At 39.8% G+C, this 19,033-nt stretch overlaps 1 protein-coding gene across 7 annotated transcripts in view; it reads left to right on the top strand.

Moving 5' to 3' along the window:
* The first annotated feature begins 6,804 nt into the window (after window positions 1-6,804).
* Window positions 6,805-19,033, top strand: part of OPHN1 (oligophrenin 1) — a 608,271-nt gene continuing 596,042 nt past the window's right edge. For 5 of the 7 annotated variants that reach the window (XM_047844280.1, XM_047844277.1, XM_047844283.1 and 2 more), the window contains exons 1-2: window positions 7,255-7,395; window positions 7,536-7,693. In XM_047844280.1, the coding sequence (XP_047700236.1) occupies window positions 7,540-7,693 (154 nt within the window). In that variant the 5' untranslated portion in view covers window positions 7,255-7,395; window positions 7,536-7,539. Of the gene's footprint in view, window positions 6,944-7,254; window positions 7,396-7,535; window positions 7,694-19,033 lie in introns of those variants that run through there. The other 2 variants (XM_047844278.1, XM_047844279.1) reach the window with 2 other exon arrangements.

The raw sequence follows: 19,033 nt of genomic DNA, 5'->3' as shown, positions 1-19,033 counted from the left end.
AAAAAAGTTAGAGAGGGAGGGAGCCAAACCATAAGAGACCCTTAAAAACTGAGAATAAACTGAGGGTCAATGGGGGTGGGAGGGAGGGGAAAGTGGGTGATGGGCATTGAGGAGGGCACCTGTTGGGATGAGCACTGGGTGTTTTATGGTAACGAATTTGACAACAAATTTCATATTAAAAAAAAAAAGAGTTGGATGCTTAGCTGACTGAGCCAACCAGGCACCCGTAGCCTGGAAGGCATTGTAATGCAATGGCAAAAAGTGGCTTCAGATTCATACATGGATTTAAATCTCTAGTACATCATTTAATTTCTGGGTGATCTTGGCCAAGTAGCTTAAATTCTCTGAGTTTCGGTTTCTTCATCTGTAAAATGAAGGTGACAATAGAACGTTTCTCACAGAGTTGTCATGCAAAGTAAAGGAGACCATTTATGTAAAGTACCTGGCATAAGAGAAGTCATCAACCTATGCTATCCCCTAGTCCTCTACTTCTTTTTTTTTTTATCTAAAAATTTTTAAATGTTTATTTATTTTTGAGAAAGGGAGAGACAGACAGAGTGTGAGCAGGGGAGGGGCAGAGAGAGAGGGAGACACATAATCCGAAGCAGGCTTCAGGCTCTGAGCTGTCAGCCCAGAGTCTGATGTGGGGCTTGAACTCATGAACCTTGAGATCATGACCTGAGCCGAAGTTGGGTGGGACGCTCAACCGACTGAGCTGCCCAGGTGCCCCTATAGCCTTCTATTTCTTAATCTTACTTCCCATCTGGTTTCTCTTCTTGTTACTGATATATCCCAGTTAACTTATGCATCTTTTCTCCCATTTTGTGAAAGAAGAACTGTAACATTTTAGGACAAACACACTTAAGATTTTTTACAAGAAACACAAGGGTTATAAAATATTACTTTATATCATCAATATAAAACTCTCTTAAAACCTATCTCACAAATTACAGAAGCTTAAGAAACACCTTTTGGAAAATTACCTTTCTTTCCAGGCTCCCAGAGCATTTAAAAAAACCCTCCTGGGGCGCCTGAGTGGCAAAGCCTGCTTCAGATCCTCTGTCTCCTTCTCTCTCTCTGCCTCTCTGTCTCTCAAAAATAAATAAATATTTAAAAAAACCCTCTCCACACATTCCACATGTGTATAAGAGCAAATTACAAACAAGTACTGTAATGAAATATTTTAATGAAGCCAGCTGTGGTCCCAGATGGGAGAGATGAAGCAGAAGCTGGCATATTAAATTAATATTGGATATTTATTTTATTTTCTTGGGGACGTATATTGCCTTTCCTAAAAATCTATCACATATGGTTTCTTTACTTTCCTTCTATTTATACCTTGCAAATTGTGAAAACAATTTGAAATTTATAAGAGGCTGATCTGCTTATTTGGGTTAACGGTTATGGTTCTGATTCCAGCATGAAGGACAGAGAGACACATCAAGCTGATAAGCTCCTATCCTGGATGAACCTAAGCTGATGAGACTTATAGCTGTCCTGCAACTCCACATTAGAGTAATCCACTAAAATGATTAACTCCAGGATTTCAGGTTTTGGTTCTTAAAACCTGAAAGGGAGTCTTGGCTGTGTTGTTATGCTGCGGACTCTTTGAATGTCCTAAAAGTTGAGAAAGCATATTTAACCAGACCACAAATCAGGATAGAGTTTCTGTGTTAGGTGAAGTGTAAATTTCCTCTGAGAATGTTTTTGTTTTTGTTTTCCTATAATGATGATGAACAGGGATCAAGTTGTGGTTTTATATAAATAGTAATGTTTCTCTAGGAATATCATTGTGAGCAATCTCACTCCTTTCTGCCTCTGATGCTGTTCATTGGAACAAGAGCAATGAAAAAGCTTTGAACTCAACCAACATTTATTGAGGGGTTATTATATTCCAGGCACTTTCACATACATTACTATAGTTAATTCTTAGAAAAATTTTTTACGAATATATTATTTCAAGGAGAGTATACATGACTTACTCAGGTCACAGAGATTCTAAGGGGTGGAGCTAGACCATATTTCATCTCTGTATTACCTATATTGTTCGAAGCTCTGTGTTCTTCCCACAGCATCACAGCTAAAATAGAGTGATTCCTCATCTCTGCCCTGTATTAAGACTCTGTCCTGTATTAGAGGTGGTGTTATCTTTACATACAAGAAATAGGGAAAATGGGATTTGTATTCCCCAATATTTTTTTTCAACGTTTATTTATTTTTGGGACAGAGAGAGACAGAGCATGAACGGGGGAGGGGCAGAGAGAGAGGGCGACACAGAATCGGAAACAGGCTCCAGGCTCTGAGCCATCAGCCCAGAGCCCGACGCGGGGCTCGAACTCGTGGACCGCGAGATCGTGACCTGGCTGAAGTCGGACGCTTAACCGACTGCGCCACCCAGGCGCCCCCCCAATATTTTTTACAAAGTTTATTTTTAGATCAGTTTTAAGGTCATAGCAAAATTGAGAGAGAGGTACAGAGATTTCCCATAAAGCCCTCCACCAACACATGTACAGCCTCCCTCATAATCAACATCTCCCACCAGAGTGGCACATTTGTTACAGTTAATGAACCTACATTAACACATCATAATCACCCAAAGTCCACAGTTTACATTAGGGTTCACTCTTGGTGTTGTACATTCTATGAGTTTGGACAAATGTATAATGGCATTATACATTATATGTATGCCATTATAGCAGCATACATAGTATTTTCACTGCCCTAAAAATCCTCTTTTACTCCATCTATTCATCTCTCTTCTCCCTTTCCACACCCTCTGGCCCAAACCATCTTTTTACTGTCTTCATAGTTGTGTCTTTTCCAGAATGTCATAATGTTGGCTTCATACAGTAGGTAGCCTTTTCAGATTGGTTTCTTTAACTAATATGCATTTAAGTTTCCTTCATATTTTTTTTGTCTTGATAGCTCCTTTCTTATTAGCAATGAATGAAATTCCATTGTACAGATATAACACAGCTTATTTGTACATTTACCTACAGAAGGACCTCTTGGGTCCTCCCAAGTTTTGGTAATCCTGAATTACCAAAGCTGAGACAGCCGAAAGAGGACCAATTTCTAAATACTCAACATCCTTTAGTACTGTTTCCTAAAAAAAACTATTTGCCTGAGAACTCATCTTCTCTTTGTCTTTCCCACTTGCTTTTCCAAGTTTCTCAAAATGAAAGCATACTTTTCAAAGGTCAAGAATTTTACTATGGTATATTGACCCAGGGTGTAAATAACTCTTGGTGCTAAGCAAAGCAACAATTTCACAAATTGATGTCCAGGAATCTTCTTTAAGTTGAGGCCCTATAATTACCCCTTCCCCATCCACCTCACTAAGACCTGCATTTCCAATAAAGTTTATGTTTTATGTTTAATAATGACAAATACCATAGGGTTTCACTCATGTGGAATTTAAGAAACAAAATAAATAAGCAAATGGAAAAAAAGAGAGAGAGATGCAAACCAAGAAATAGACTCTTAATTACAGAGAAAAAAAAAATGATGGTTATCAGAGGGGAGGTGGGTTGGATGATGGGTTAAATAGGTGATAGGCATTAAGGAGGGCACTTGTTATGAGGAGCACCGGGTGTTGTATGGAAGTGTTCAATCACCATATTGTATACCCGAAACCAAATATTACACTGTATGGTAACTAACTGAAATTTAAATAAAAAACTTAAAAAAAAAAACTGAATGACCAAACTTACCCAGTCAAATAATGTAAGGTAATTAATTGACTCAAATCTTTGATCCATGAAACAAGATATCCTAAGGATAGCAGCACAATCCTATTCTATGGTTCATATTGACAGAAGGGTTTATGACCTTGATGTTGGTTTTCAGGATACCCTAATTGTATAATGGCTATTTGAGGTTTGTTGCTACAAATAAAATTTATGAGATCTGAAAAAAATTTCATGCTATTTTTATGTATTGTGTATGAATAACAATAGCAATTGTAACTCAGTCTAGAAAATTTTTTATACTTGGAGCCTATGATCACAAGGAAATAAAAATAATTCAATATCTATTTATGGACATGTCTGTTTTGCAGAGAAATTCAATATGGTGATCAATAGGAGACTTTCAAGTATAAAAATATATTGTAATACAATTCTGTGCGGAGAATGCAATGGACATTTGATTTCAAGAAGAAAAAGAAACAATGTAAGTTTTCTGAAGGTTAAAGGAAAGTTTACACTTTCCTGTTTAATGTTTGATAGTAGGCATCAAATTGCTCTGGTATTTAGAAACCAATGAAAACCTTTAATTTTTTTTAATGTTTATTTATTTCTGAGACACAGAGAGACAGAGCATGAGTCGGGGAGGGGCAGAGAGAGAGGGAGACACAGAATCAGAAGCAGGTTCCAGGCTCTGAGCTGTCACCACAGAGCCCGACGCGGGGCTCAAACTCACAAACCATGAGATCATGACCTGAGTCGACGTTGGCCGCTCAACCGACTGAGCCACCCAGATGCCCCCCAATGAAAGTGTAATATAACAGTTTTATTTTAAGTTGTCCATATGTATAGTATGCTAGATATTATACCTTTTGCAACTATTTAAACATGATGAAAAAATTTAGATGTCAACCTAAAAATATGTGAGGTAGTACATAGCTTCTCAACATTCTTCTAAGGGTTATGTGGATAAAAGTTTGAAGATCCCAATTCTTTAGGGTTGTTGTGAGGGTGAGTTATAATCTGTGAAAAGCTTCTAGGATAATGCTCAATTAATGCACCTAATATTTGAAGGACTGAATTCTAATTTTAACCCTCTTTCTTATCTGGTATTTGATACAGGGCATTTGTTTTCCTCTGCACTTTAGCCTCATTGTCTGGATAAAGGATAAAACAGAAGACTATACCAACACTTTGAATATAGGAAGTTAGACAAGCATGAGTGTACCTAACATCAGTAATATCAATGGTATTGATTATAGTGATGAAACCAGGTACAGACTTTGTTATAGCAGATATGCAATAAATGCTTGTCAAATTAGTGAATGAATGCTATAAGGAACCTTGGTAGAATGAGAGATCATATACTCTTTAGTGGGCACCTTCTTTAGTATGTGCATTGGTGTTTTTAAAGCCCATTTCTGGCATTTTCTCATGAAGGTAAAAGGAGTAGGAAATAAAATCCTTCGCTGGGATGTGGCTACTCCTTAATTTTCTGAAGGTGTTTCTTCATTGGACTCTATTATACTGTGGTATAGTACAGTGGTTAAAAGTAGTGCCTCTAGAACCAGCCAGGTTAAGCTCAAGTTCAAAAACTGTCACTTAACTAGCTGTGTGTCTTTGGGCAAGTCAGTTAACTTCTCTTCAACTCAGGTATCTTTAAATGGGTATAATAATAATAATACTAACCTCATAGGATTGTTTTGAGGATTAATGAAGTGGGTTTAAAGGATTATAGGTTTGCTGACAGAAGAATGTTCCTGCCAAATATGCCCGTGTCCTAATCTTTGGAACTTGTGAATATGTTACCTTACAGGGTAAGGACAACAACAACAACAACTTTATGGATGTGATTAAGTTAAGGATCTTGAGATGGGGAGATAATCCTGTGTTATTTGGTTGGTTCTTATAAGTGAAAGAGGGAGGCAGGAGAGTCAGTTTCAGAGCAATGCAGTGGGAGAAAGGCTTGATCAGCCATTACTGCCTTTGAAGATGGAGGAAGGAGGCTATGAGCCCAGGAATGTGGACAGCTTCTAGAAGCTGGAAAAGGCAAGGAAGTGAATTCTTTCCTAGAGCCTCCAGAAGGGAAAACAGCCCTCTGACATCTTGGTTTTGACCCAGTGAGGTCCATTTCTGATTTCTGGCTTCCGGAACCATAAGATAAGATAGAACTATAAGAAATAGAACAGCAATACAGGTGGCTTGGTCATTATTACTCTATTTACAGCTCTCTTCAGTTCTGGCTTTTCCTGGCTTTCATCACAGGGCAATGTAATCTAAACACTTCTTCAAAATAAAAATGGATCCTTTTGCCCATGTACACATGATTTTCCAACCCGTAACTACTTTTGATCTCAAGGCATTGGCCTGTAACAGTGGCCTCAGTTCTACCTTGGACAATGAACAAGAGATCTCTTGGGTAAGCTGTAAGACAATTTATAACAACCTCTTCTTAGATTTTCCACTTACACATTGAAAATCATGTGCTTTAATGAAAAACCTATACAGTGAGTTGAGTCACAAAACCATATTCTGAGGTCCTATTCAGAAAACAGTGAACTCCTAAGTATGGTCTTTCCTTTGGCAGGGGATTTCTGAGCGTAACAATGAGATGCTAGAGTAACACTCAACCCTTCAGGTTGTTCAGGTCTAAGGCTCATGGGGATTAGAACACTAGAACCAGGAAAAATGGGCAAGGGAAGAGGAAAAGAACTTGCTTCCTCAGAGGGAGGGTGTAAAGAGCAAGGGAAAAAAAATACAGCCAAGTAATGGGAAGTGAGAGATGGCCTCCCACCATTGATGCCTCCCTGTTCTCTCGCTCTTTTTGGAAACTTTCCACTTAGAAGCTCCAGAGCAGCGCACTTGCCCCTCGAGGCTGGGCTTGAAGAATGAACCTGGGGCAGGCTGGGAAAGTCTTGCTTTGAGAGCCGCCGCCCTGGCTGAGTGGTGCGGAGATCGCAGGGAGGAGTCATGGGACGAGAAACGGAAAGACTACATCTCCCAGGCCGCCACGCTTTCCAGCTGGAGTCCCAGGGCGCCGGCGGCTCCCCAGTTTCCGTAGGGAAGCTCCGGGCTACTGCAGCTATTGTGCGTAGTGATATCGCCCTCCTCTTCCCTCTCGGGTGTCTAGGGTGGAAGGCTACGTTTTATTGCCTCCTAGGCTTAACCGGTCCGGAGACTAACAGGACAGCAGGCCGGCTCCCTTGGACCAGGAAGAACTCTTGGGAGCAAGAACACTTTGGTAACGCAATCCCAGGGTGCGTGGAGAACAGTTGGAGAAGGAGCCGGAGTGCTGAGGCTCGGCACAAGGGTTCGCTGGGGTTGGGCGGCAGCTCTGGCTTTAAGAAGGGGGAGGGGACAGTACAATCAGGGCTGCCCGCGGAGTTCGGCAAAGGAAATCTTCAGCTAGCTCGGGAACAAGGAGCGAGGAGAGGAGAGTTCCAGCCCCAGCGCTCACCACAGCCTACACCCTGGGCGGGCAGAAGTGTCACGTTTGCAGTTGCTCTGGAAGGATCCCGCTGCTCTCCGGGGGCAAGCTGGGCCGCCTGTCTGGGGAGGCAATGCCTTGGGGGCATGCTGCTTGCTAGGCAGAAGAACCCAGCCCGGGTCGGACCTCATTAGTTTGCTTTGCGTGTCACCTGAAGCAATTGCTGGCCTCCCGCTTCCGGTACAGGCCAGCCGACTCTACCCGGGAATCTCAACCGAACAGGTACCTGTCGTCCAAAGGGAGGGAGGCTAAGAATTTCCCAGGCGGGACCCACACTCAATCCTTCCCATCTACTCCCCTCTACTGTGTCGCTGATGCTCTTGGTCTTTGTGTCTTTCTTCTCTTTCAACCCTCGCCATCAGAACCATGGGGCATCCCCCGCTGGAGTTCAGCGACTGCTACTTGGACAGCCCTGATTTCCGCGAGAGGCTCAAGTGTTATGAGCTGGAGCTGGAGAGGACCAATAAATTCATTAAGGACGTGATCAAAGATGGCAACGCGCTTATCAGCGCAATGAGAAGTAAGTGGAAGGCTTCGATGGATGAGCCGTTTCCTTGAGCCAGTGACTCTGGCCTTTAAGCTCTTCGACACTGCAGGGAAAGGGAAGATTCAGGGTGATTCCCAATCCTGTTCTCTTAGGCGAATGGGTTTCTGAACACTTCGGCAGTGGGGTCAGTAGAAGTGGAAGGTGGTGGCTGTAACTAGAACTTTGGGCCTTTCCCTTTAGTGGCCTTGACCTTATAAGACAGGATCTGTACCTGTGCCAAGGCATCTCTTACTCTGCACCTATTCTTACTTGGCAGGTTGTTCCGAGGGGGCAATTTGCCTGTACTGTCAGACATGTTTAGTGCTCATGTTTGGGTAAGGAGACATCCAAGCTGACCAAGGAACTGCCCCTAGCACCTCCTAGAGAGGAGGGGATTGAGGCCGGCAGCTTGAGTAATGATTTGTCCCAGCCCGTAGTCGCTACAGATACAGATGGGGGCAGAAAAAAATTCCCTATCTCAACTTGTTTTCTAAGGAAAGCACCTTTGCCCCAGTGATTTTTTTTTTTTAAGTTACTGAGCTAAGGTTTTGGTCAAAGTCAGTCTAAGGTCAGAATTATTGGATGGCCTCACATTCCACTGCATTTTGCTTGGGGGTGAAATAAAGACCTGCCTAGCACCTGACACAAGGATCCCAGCCCCCCCCCAGGGAGCATATTATAGGGCCAGAGTTAAGAGCCACTGGTCTGCAGGAATCTCACCTAACTTAGCTTTCCCAGTGGTCACAGCTGACAGCTGTGGGACCCTACCCCCTTTCCCTACTTGTGGAGTTTTTATTTCTGCTAGTTGGCAGAAGACTTAGAGTAAGAGAAAGAATAATAAACATTCCTGACAGGAGTGCAAGCAAGCTAGCCTTTTGTGCCAGAGTGTACCCAGAAGAATGGGGGGCAGTGATTGGGTGGAGTGATCATTTTTTTCCCTTCTTGGCTGAAAAATGACTGCGAAAAATAAAGTCACTGGTCAGAGTTACTTGTAAATATGTCCTATATATTTATAACTTTTTTCTGAATGGATTTATCCCCAAAAGACTGTGTCTAAGTCCAGTGTGGTGACCTCCTTTGAGGCAAATACAGCCAATGAAGAACAGGGAGAAAGGCAGTGGTAACTGCTTTTTTATGCAGCTCTTACTGATTTGCTCCTGGGAGTCCACTTTCACTGCTAGTGTTGTCTGCACATTTGGTCAGAATATATGAATTGTCCAAGTTCCTGCCAGTCACTTGATTGAGCTTGATTATTTAACGCTTTGTACTATTGTGGTCTAAATAAGAGCACACTCTTGGCAGCACCTTAAAGGTGGGGTATTTTGAAATACTGATCCTTAGAGACTTCTAGCCCAGCTTTTGGAGTATGTTGCCACTTAATCAAATTTATTGAGAGGTTAAAGGTATGCAGGTTATACCACAAAAGTAGTTAGAAAGGTTGAGGGCTCATTAAAAAGGAAAGAGGAGAATATGTGGATTAAAAACAATTACTTACTGTGATAAACTGGTGTAGCCTCTGCAGTCAAATATAGCTTGTCATAAGCCCCAGGAAGGGGATGGTTTTGAGAAGTGTATGCTAAGCAGAAAGTGTTTGTGCTAAAAAGTGACCTGCTAAGGCACAGCAGAGAGATTCAGATTTTTAAGAAAAAATAAACAGTGCAGTAAAACATTTGAGGAAGGGCAAATTTTTGTAAGCTACGGGCAAGTCATGGTTTTTATTCCTTCCTTCTTTTCTGAGACTAAGAGTGGTAAGAGTCAATAATTATGCAGGCCTAAACTTTTGCAGATGGGTAGAAGATCCAAGAAATCATTTTGGCCCATGGGGCTTCTGGATATTCAGGGTGGTTTTCTGTTTGTGAATATACATAGAAAGCCAAAATAGGACAGGTAGGAAATAAAACAAAGCAGCTAACCCACACTCCATTTCTTTCCTTTAAGTTGCACGATTCTAAAAACATGATTAGGTAGAGGCACAAGCGGGATGTTTCCTGCTGTCTTGACCACAGTAATGTTGATACTCCCACTCTACTTCCTCACACTGTGCTAGCTTTCTGAGAAGAAGTGGGGAAGCAAAACAAAGGTATGCTTTTGCTTTGTGTGGAGGAAATAGGAAAAGAGAACACCGGAGCTGGAGTTAGAAGACCTGGCTTCACCATCTTGGGATAAGATGGTACAAATTGCTGAGTTTATCTGTTAAATGGGGGGAATTATACCCACCTCACAGGGTTGTGGTGAGACTCAAGGGAGTAAATAGATTATGAAAGTGTTTTGTAAATGGAAACAGCTAAGCATTGGAAGTTGTTGATAACATGTCTTTAGGCCAATAATGTATCTGCTGGTGAATGTGTATTTTTAATGAGGTTTCTGAAGGGAAATGCATAAGCAGAAGTAGTTGGAAGCATATTTTTTGCTGTCATCTTATTGGAAAATGTCACTCCCTTCATTGATTGGCATATGTCAGCAGTTAATTTTGTTTTCATATGTGGGGATTTGTTTTGGCAGTTGGAGTCTGGCATTAAAGTCATGAAGAATTATAGACACCTTTATATTTAACTTACTAAACTGACTATCAAATCAAATGGCTAGTGTTCCTAGGAACCAATGAAACTTGGTGCATTGTGCTGCAAAAACTAGTTGCAGTTTTTGTTAGAGTTGTTAACCTGGGTGGAACTTGATTTCTATGTTTATTCTGCTTGTGTCTGATTTTGTACAGAGCTCCAGATGAGGTTTTAGTCACAACTGTTTGTGATGATTTATTCATTAAATGTAGGTCCCTTTTGAATATTTACATTTACTTTTGTACTCATAGGTCATTGATGTTATGAATAATACCGTTTCTCCCTTGGGGAAGTGGTTTATTTCCCCCCCTTAAATGTGATCCATTTATAATTGTTGGAGTACAAGATGATGATTATAACATAAACTAATGGAAAATAAAAACATCATCACTGAAAGGTGAATGTATTTCCTGCTTTTCTGTTTGTCCTTTGTTTTTCTGTTGGGAGTTTGGTCCCTGATGTTTGAATATTTTCTAAGCACTCACACTAGGTATTATTCAGAACAAGTGATGTGGCTCCTTCTTATATCACAGTGCAATATAATACACTTAATAAATGCTATATATAGTTCACTGAACACATACCATTCATTCAGTAAATACTTGTGCCCATACTGTATTCAAGCCAGTGTTCTCAGGGCTATCACAGGTGTGGCAGAGTAAGTCATAGATGGATCCTGCCATGAGAGAGTTCCTAGACTAGTAGGAGAGACAAGACATGGGTAGAGTTCACTATCATGTATATCATAGATATGGATCAGAGTCATAAGAGTGGAACAGGTGGCTACTGTGGCACATGACACTAGCAGGAGAGCTTATTTCTTGGTGGGAGGACAAGGAAAAGTAAAGGAGGAAGTAGCATTGGAATTGGGCAGAATTAATAACACTTATTGCTTGTTTAACTGTTCCCATGTTCCAGGCATTAAAATATCATAACAGCTTATGAGGTAAGGATTATATTCCCATTTTATAGATGAGAAAACTGAAGTTCTGAGGTATTAAGTAACTTTCTCAACTAAAAGGGGCAAAAGTCTGAATTAGAATCCAGACCTGACTCTAAAGGCCCTGCTTATTTTGCTGTGTTGGACTGTATTCAGGGCAAGGATTTCTTGTAGTAGGAATGATATAAAGAATGTAAAGGGCCAGCAGATAATTCAAGTCATCTGCAATATGTAGGGTGCAGGAAGGAGTTTTGGGAGATGAGGTTGGAATAGAAGGTTGAGGACTTGACTGTGCAGGAACCTATTAAGTACTTCAGATTTTCCTTTGTAGATAGCATAAAGATGTTTTTGGTAGGAGAGAGGCATGGTTTGAGCTGTGCTTTAGGAAGATTCATCTGAGCGTGACATGTAGGGTGCGAGCAACTCCACACAAATATTTGTGACTTTTAGAAGTTAATTGGCAGCTTTAAATTCTCTTTGATATAGCTCAGGGGTCAGAAGACCTCTTCTGTAAAGGGCCATATTTGAAAAAAAATTATTTAAAATTTTTTTTAATGTTCATTATTTTTGAGAGAGAGACAGAGTGAGAGTGGGGGAGGGGCTGAGAGAGAGGGAGACACAGATTCTGAAGCAGACTCCAGGCTCTGAGTTGTCAGCACAAAGCCTGGTGTGGGGCTCGAACTCAGGAACTGTGAGATCATGACTTGAGCTGAAGTCGGACGCCCAACCAACTGAGGCACCCAGCGCCCCTAAAAATTTTTTTAATGCTTATTTATTTTTGAGAGAGAGACGGAGAGAGAAGAGAGAGAGAGAAAGAGAGAGAGAGAGATCATGAGTGGGGTAGGACAGAGAGAGGGAGAGACACGGAATCCAAAGCAGGCTCCAGGCTCCGAGCAGTCAGCACAGAGCCCAATGCGGGGCTCAAACCCCCAACCCTCGAGATGATGACCTGAGGACACTCAGCTGACTGAGCCACCCACGCACCCCATGTAAAGGGTCATATTTTAGGCTTTGCAGGCCATACAGTTTCTGTGGAAATTACTTAACTGCCATTGTCATGAAAAAGCAACCATAGATAATATGTACATGAAATGAAAGTGGTTGTGGTCTAATACAACTTTATTTATTGACATTGATACATGAGTTTCAGTTAATTTTCATATGTCATGAAATATTCTTCTTTTGAATTTTTCAACTATTTAAAAATAGAAAAAATCATTCTCAGCTCAGCTGGGGTGGGGGCAAACAAAAATAGGCAGCAGGTTGGGTTTGTCTCACTGATGGTAGTTGGCAGACCTTTGATATAACTAGTTAACCTAAAAACCCCAAATGGATTTTTATTGGTAAGGCACTGAAAATAGCTAATGGTAGAACATAATGCCCTATTTCACATTTCCATCAACTAGGTTTACCTTGGTGTGCTGTTAATTATGCCCGATCTGGATTCAGGGATCATAGGCTCAAATGTGGTCAGAGGCCAAGGAGAAAACAGAACGGTATAAAGCTGTTGGACATGGGTTAATAGGACTGGAGTGATTGGGGTAAAATATCACCCCTTTTAAATGGACTTTACCTTCTTTTAAAAAAAATGTGATAAAATACATCCACAGCCTATATTTAATCAGGTTGCAACTCCAGAGCTAGATGATCTAACTCTATTAGTCTATGAGTCTTGGACACTAATGGGCTAGGGAAATGAAAGACAATAGTCTCCAGATAGAGACTTCTCTGGGGAAGTACTACTGGCCACTGTTTGCAAATGAGCAGAGGCAGAATGATAGTATAATGGGAAAAAACTCTAGACATGATGACTAGATAGTTGGGTATGGTTCTCTTACCAATGGGGTCTGTGACCTTGGGAAGTCATTTTGCTGGGGCCCCAGGTCTTCAGCTTTACAAAGGTAGGGGTAGGCAGGAGATCTATAAGCTCACTTTCAGCTCTAACATTCCATGACTTTTTTTTTTTTATATCGCATATTATAGTTTAATCATTTGGGAAAGGAATGACTAACCCAATTATAGGAAGTTATTTTATCCCTATGTAAATTTTCACATTATTTTAATGTACATGTCAGTATTTAAATAGAAAAAAATTAAACAATATTAGTCTTTCAAAAACCAAGGATAACATACTTTATGTATGTTTGTATATATAAAACAGATGTCAGAAAAAAAAATAATTTCCCTAAGCCCACCCATATACATGTACAACCACACATACATAGGCTGTCTAGGACTAATGAAAACTTATGTTTTAAAAGAATGCAAAAGATGCATTCTGTACTAAAAATGTACATTAGGTTGATAAATATAAATAATATAATTTGTATAGGTTTTATAACCTAGTCTTAAATTAAAAAAAATATTACTTTCTTATATCCTATACTTTTAAAGACAGGAGTTTTAGATGTTTATAGTAAGGTAAACCTTTTGGGGGTGCTTGTTCAGCTCTTGCTTTGACAACTGGGGCACCTATGTGATAAGTGCTTTCCTGGAAGGATGGGTTGATTCCATCTTTGAGGCAAATTTGATCTTGAATATCCTTAGTGGAGCCATCTCTACCTTGACACAGAAATAACCTGGTTGCTAGTTCCAACTCTGTCACTAGTTTGCTGTATGGCATTGAATACATCTTTAGCTTTGTGAGCCAGAGTTTTCCCATTTTTAAAATTGGAGTTTGGGTCAGTAAGCTTTAGAGTTCCTCTTGGTTTTATCGTTCTCTATTTTCTGGGCTGTACCTATCTTGCTCAAATAGTCAAGCAACCTAAATTGGTTCTGTTATAAACTTTAGAGCCAAATAATCTTTATTCTGGATGAGCAGGCAAGGGGAAAATCAAACTGGTATGTCCAGTATGCATAGATGACTTGAATCATGTTAACTTATCTGATTATCTTCTTTTTTTAAATATTTATTTTTGAAGTAGAGACTGTGTGAGTGGGGGAGGGGCAGAGAGAGAGGGAGACACAGAATTCAAAGCAGGCTCCAGCCTCTGAGCTTTCAGCACAGAGCACGATGCGGGGCTCAAACTCATGAACCATGAGATCATGACCTGAGCTAAGTCAGATGTTTAACCTATTGAGCCACCCAGGTGCCCTCTGATTATCTTCTTGATGAATGCTTCTTGAAAGATGTCAACCTGATGCTCTTTAGTTCTGTCCCGAATAGCTCTGTAGTGATAGTGACCAAAGCTTTTAATCCCTTTGGGGTGGGTGTAGTGTAATGGTGTGCAGGGAGGAGTTGGTGATGTAATATACATTCTCAGCAGATATCTTGTCATTATGCTGGTGGTATTTGTACTTTGGAACACATGGGGTTATGTTAGATATTCTCCGAAGTCAGATCAATGTAATGGGTATGTCATATGATATTACTGTTAGTAGATATTAACCAGTGTCAAAGGGAATTTGGTGGAGGCATTATTGTCATGTTCACTGAGGGTCCTCAGAAGACTAGATTCCAATGTCTAAAATAGTTGGACTAGTAGTGCTATAGGGAGTAGGGTGGAAAAATTAACCAAACCAGCCTTGCAGGTTGACCATTTATAAGATTTTTTGTGCTGGGGAGGGGGAATGGTACTGTCATGGGGTAGGGAACATTATGGCTTGACTTGCTTGTTAAGGAAGGGTTTTCAATCAAAGTTAATAGTGATGAAGGGAAGTTACTTTTCAGCTTCATTTTTATAGCCTCACTTTTTATTTTTATTTTTAAAAAATTTTAAATGTTTATTTGAGAGAGAGAGAAAGAGCACACAAGTAGGGGAGGGGCAGAGAGAGAGAGGGAGACAGACGATCCAATAGCAGAGAGCTCGAACTCATGACCCATGATATCATGACCTGAGCTGAAGTCGGATGCTTAACCAACTGAGCCACCCAGGCGCCCCCAATGTAGCCTTACTTTTTAAAGCATAGCCTCAAACTCGTTTAATATAGCATCTGTTTCTCTAATAAGTTACTACAAAAGTTTCTAGAGTTTTTTTTTAAGTTTATTTTCAGAGATAGAGTGAGCTGGAGAGGGGTTGGGGCAGAGAGGGAGAGAGAATTCCAAGCAGGCTGTGTGTTGTAAGTGCAGAGCCTGGCGTGGGGCACAAACCCAAAACTGCGAGATCATGACTGAATTGAGATCAAGAATTGGACACTTAACTGACTGAACCACCCAGGCTCCCCACTACAGAAAATTTCTAAAGCCTACGAAGACCTAGAAAGAAATATGGTTTATCAGGAAAGCACCCTGGAAATCTTGAGTCAATTTTTTTTTTTCCTAGTGGGGTAGAGTATCCTCATGATGCTTTGTTGGGCTTGCATCAAGTGCTAAAGCCTTGCACAATATAAAGCCAATTCAATTTAATTCAACATGGATTTACTAAGCACCTATATGTGTCAGGTACTATCTTGGGAATTGGGAATATAATGGTCGATAAGGCTGCTATGGGCTCTCCCTCTTGGAGCATACATTAAACATCTGATTACTCACTTAAATAATTTAATTACAATTGTGAGAAGAGCTATGAAGAAGTTCAGGGTATGAAGAATATTCTTTCACGTTAAAAAGAGGGGCTTTGTGGGGGGAAAAAAGGGAGCTAGATCATAGGGATGTAACTGTCCATAGGAAAAAGAATAAACTGAAAAGGAAGAGCTCCGAAGTCAAAGCTACCTGTTTTACTCTCTTGGTAGTTAATAGTTCTGATAATGAGCTAGATCTTCAAGTTAATGGAGATTTTCTCAGAAACAGACAGGGTATGTATATCTCATGTGGACTTTAGGGAAAATTTAAAGTACCTACTATTTCCTTTTTCTTTTATAAGTATATATTTTTTTGATAGATAACACATGAACATGGTACAAAATTCAAAAGGTATAAAAGGCTAAACGTTCTCCCTCCTCTTATGTCTCAATTCCCCCATTCTCCACCCTAGAGGCAACAACAGGTAGCTGTTTATCCTTTAAAAAGACTTTACCCCATTGCTTCTTTTAACTTCTGCTTCCTCAGGAGTGTGTTTCATTGTAGGCACATTTCTAGCCACACTGGGGTAAGATTTCATAAAGATTGTGTTTGGAGGGAATGGTAGATTAAAGACATCAGAGGGGAACCTAGGTGGCTCAGTCAGTTAAGTGTCTGACTTTAGCTCAGATCATGATCTCAGTTTGTGGGTTCAGGCCCTGCGTTGGGCTCTGTGCTGTCAGAAAAGACTGGGTTTGTAGCTCCTCAAAAACTGACACACCCAGAGTCTTGTCACTATTTAACCTGTCTCAAAGCTACCTAGAAAAAACACATTTGCAGGGCTTCTCCTTACTTTACCTGACTTATAGCTAGCTCGGTGTGCAAAGTTCTATCCCCAGAGTGTTTTATGTTACAGCTGCCTGAGACTGCAATACCAGTAGGGTAAGCAAGAGTCTGGCCAGAAACATGAAAAGAAGAAATGGGGAATGAGATACCCATCGGGGACTTTGGAAAACTCTGACATATTCCTGGAAATCTAGAATGCCACATGCATGCTCAGGGCTGTGCATGTGCCTAGAAAAGACCTGAGAAGGCTCCAATTTCTTCCCAATGGCTGAACTTGAAGCAGAGATGTAAACTGCCTGGCTGAGTATTGAAGGAATGCCCCAAAATATACATAGAGCCCCTTGGCAAAAGGTGGAAGACATAATGGTTCAAGACATTTAAGATCTCTGAAAAATCACTAGCTGGCCACTAAGCTAACTAAGCAGAGATGTCAGTGGCAAGGAATACAAACATTACATAATCAGTCCAAGAAAGACACCAAACAAAGCAGCAGCAACAACAAGGATAACAAAACAACAATAGCAACTTTTGCTATCCTAGGGGTCAGGATCTGATTTCTAGAGGTACCATAGTAGATTGTGTTAAATGCCCAATTTTCAACAAAAAAATTATTAGGCATGCAAAACAAAAATGTATGGCTTATATGCAGGAAAGAAGCAATCAGTATAGACTGTCCCTAATATGGCCTAAATGTTAAAATTTAGACAAAAATATTAAATCAGCTAATATAAACATAGTCAAAGAACTAAAGGGAACCATGTCTAAGGATTAAAGAAATGCATGAGAACAATGTATCACCAAAGAGTTATTTTAAAGAGATAAAAATTATTAAAAAAAACAAGTGAGATTCTGGAATTGAAAAGTAAAATAGATGAAAAATTCACTAGAGAGGCTTTATAGCAGATTTGAGCTATAATAATCATAATCATAATAATAAAAAATAGGATAGTAGAACTTGAATATATGTCAATTGAGATTCTCCAGTTTGAGCAAAAGATGGGAACAAATGAAGAAAAATGACCAGAACCCCAGAAACTGTGGGACACGATCAGGTGTACAACATATGCATAATGGAAGTCCCAGGAAAAGATAGATTGAAAGGAGCAGAAAGAATACTTGAAAAAATAATCGCCCAAACCTTCATAAATTTGATGAACAACGCTAATCTCCAGATTCAGGAAGCTCAAAAAACTCCAAGTAGGATAAACTCAAAGAGAGCCATACCTAGATGCATTATATTCAAACAGATGAAAACCAGAGACCAAATCTTGAAAGAAGCAAGGGAAAAATAACTCATCAGATAAATGGGATCCTTAATAATATTAAAAGTTAACTTATAAATAATCATGGGGACCAGAAGGCAGTGGGCTGACATATTCAACGTGCTGAAAGAAAAATAATGGCAACCAGGCATTCTGTATTCATGAAAACTATCCTTTGTCCTTCAAAACACAAGGGAGAAATTAAGACATTCTGGGATAAACAAAAACAAAAACTGAGAATTTGTCACTAGCACCTGCCCTATAAGATATACTAATGGGAGTCTTTTGGGATGAAATGAAATAATGATGAATGATAACTCAAATCTGTAATAAATATGAAGAGTACCAGTAAATTAATGATATATGTAGATATAAAAGACAGTATCACTGTCTGTTAGTAACTCTTTTTCTTCCCTACCTGATTTAAATGGCAACTGCATAATGCAATAGTTATAAAACTATGTCAATGAGCTAATGATATATAAAGATGTAACACATATGACAATACAGCAGAGAGGAAACATTTATACTGGCAGCATGTTTCTGCATACTTTCTAATTAAGTTAAAACTAATCTGAACTAGATTGTTTTAAATTAAGATGGTAATTGTAATCCTGAGGTCAGCCACTAACAAAATAACTAAAAGAATATAGTGAAAGAAACAACAAGAGAATTAAAGTAGTACAATAGACAATATCTATTTAACACAGAAGAAGGTAGTAATGGAAGAATAGAGGAATCAAGATAAGACATACAGAAAATAAAATAAATGGTAGACATAAATCCTGCCTATCAGCAATTATATTGTGAATGGAATGCACTGCAATAGAAAGGCAGGGATTAGCAAAATGGATAAATTGATTAAAATATATACTGTCTTGGGTGTCTGGGTGACTCGGTTGAAAATCCAACTCTTGATTTTGGCTTAGGTCAAGATCCCTGAGTTGTGGGATTGCACCCCGCTTTGGGCTCCACACTGAGCATGGAGCCCACTTCAGATTCTATCTCTCCTTCTGTGCCTCTCCCCCACTAGTGCATGTACTCTCTCTCATATGTATGTATATTTATGTGTATATATATGTACGTATATATATGTGTGTATATGTGTGTATATATGTGCATATATATGTACATATATATTTATATATACATATACATACATATACATACATACATACAGTCTTTAAGAGACACATTTTGGATTGAAAGACACAAATGGTGAGAATAAAAAGATGCAAAAATGTGCCAAGCAAACAGTAACCAAAGAGAGTTGTGGTGGCTATACTAATA

This window comes from Prionailurus viverrinus, chromosome X (genome assembly GCF_022837055.1).
Source record: "Prionailurus viverrinus isolate Anna chromosome X, UM_Priviv_1.0, whole genome shotgun sequence".
NCBI lineage: Eukaryota > Metazoa > Chordata > Mammalia > Carnivora > Felidae > Prionailurus > Prionailurus viverrinus.
Note: the sequence above shows the minus strand (reverse complement) of the source record. Positions and strands in the feature narration are given on the sequence as shown.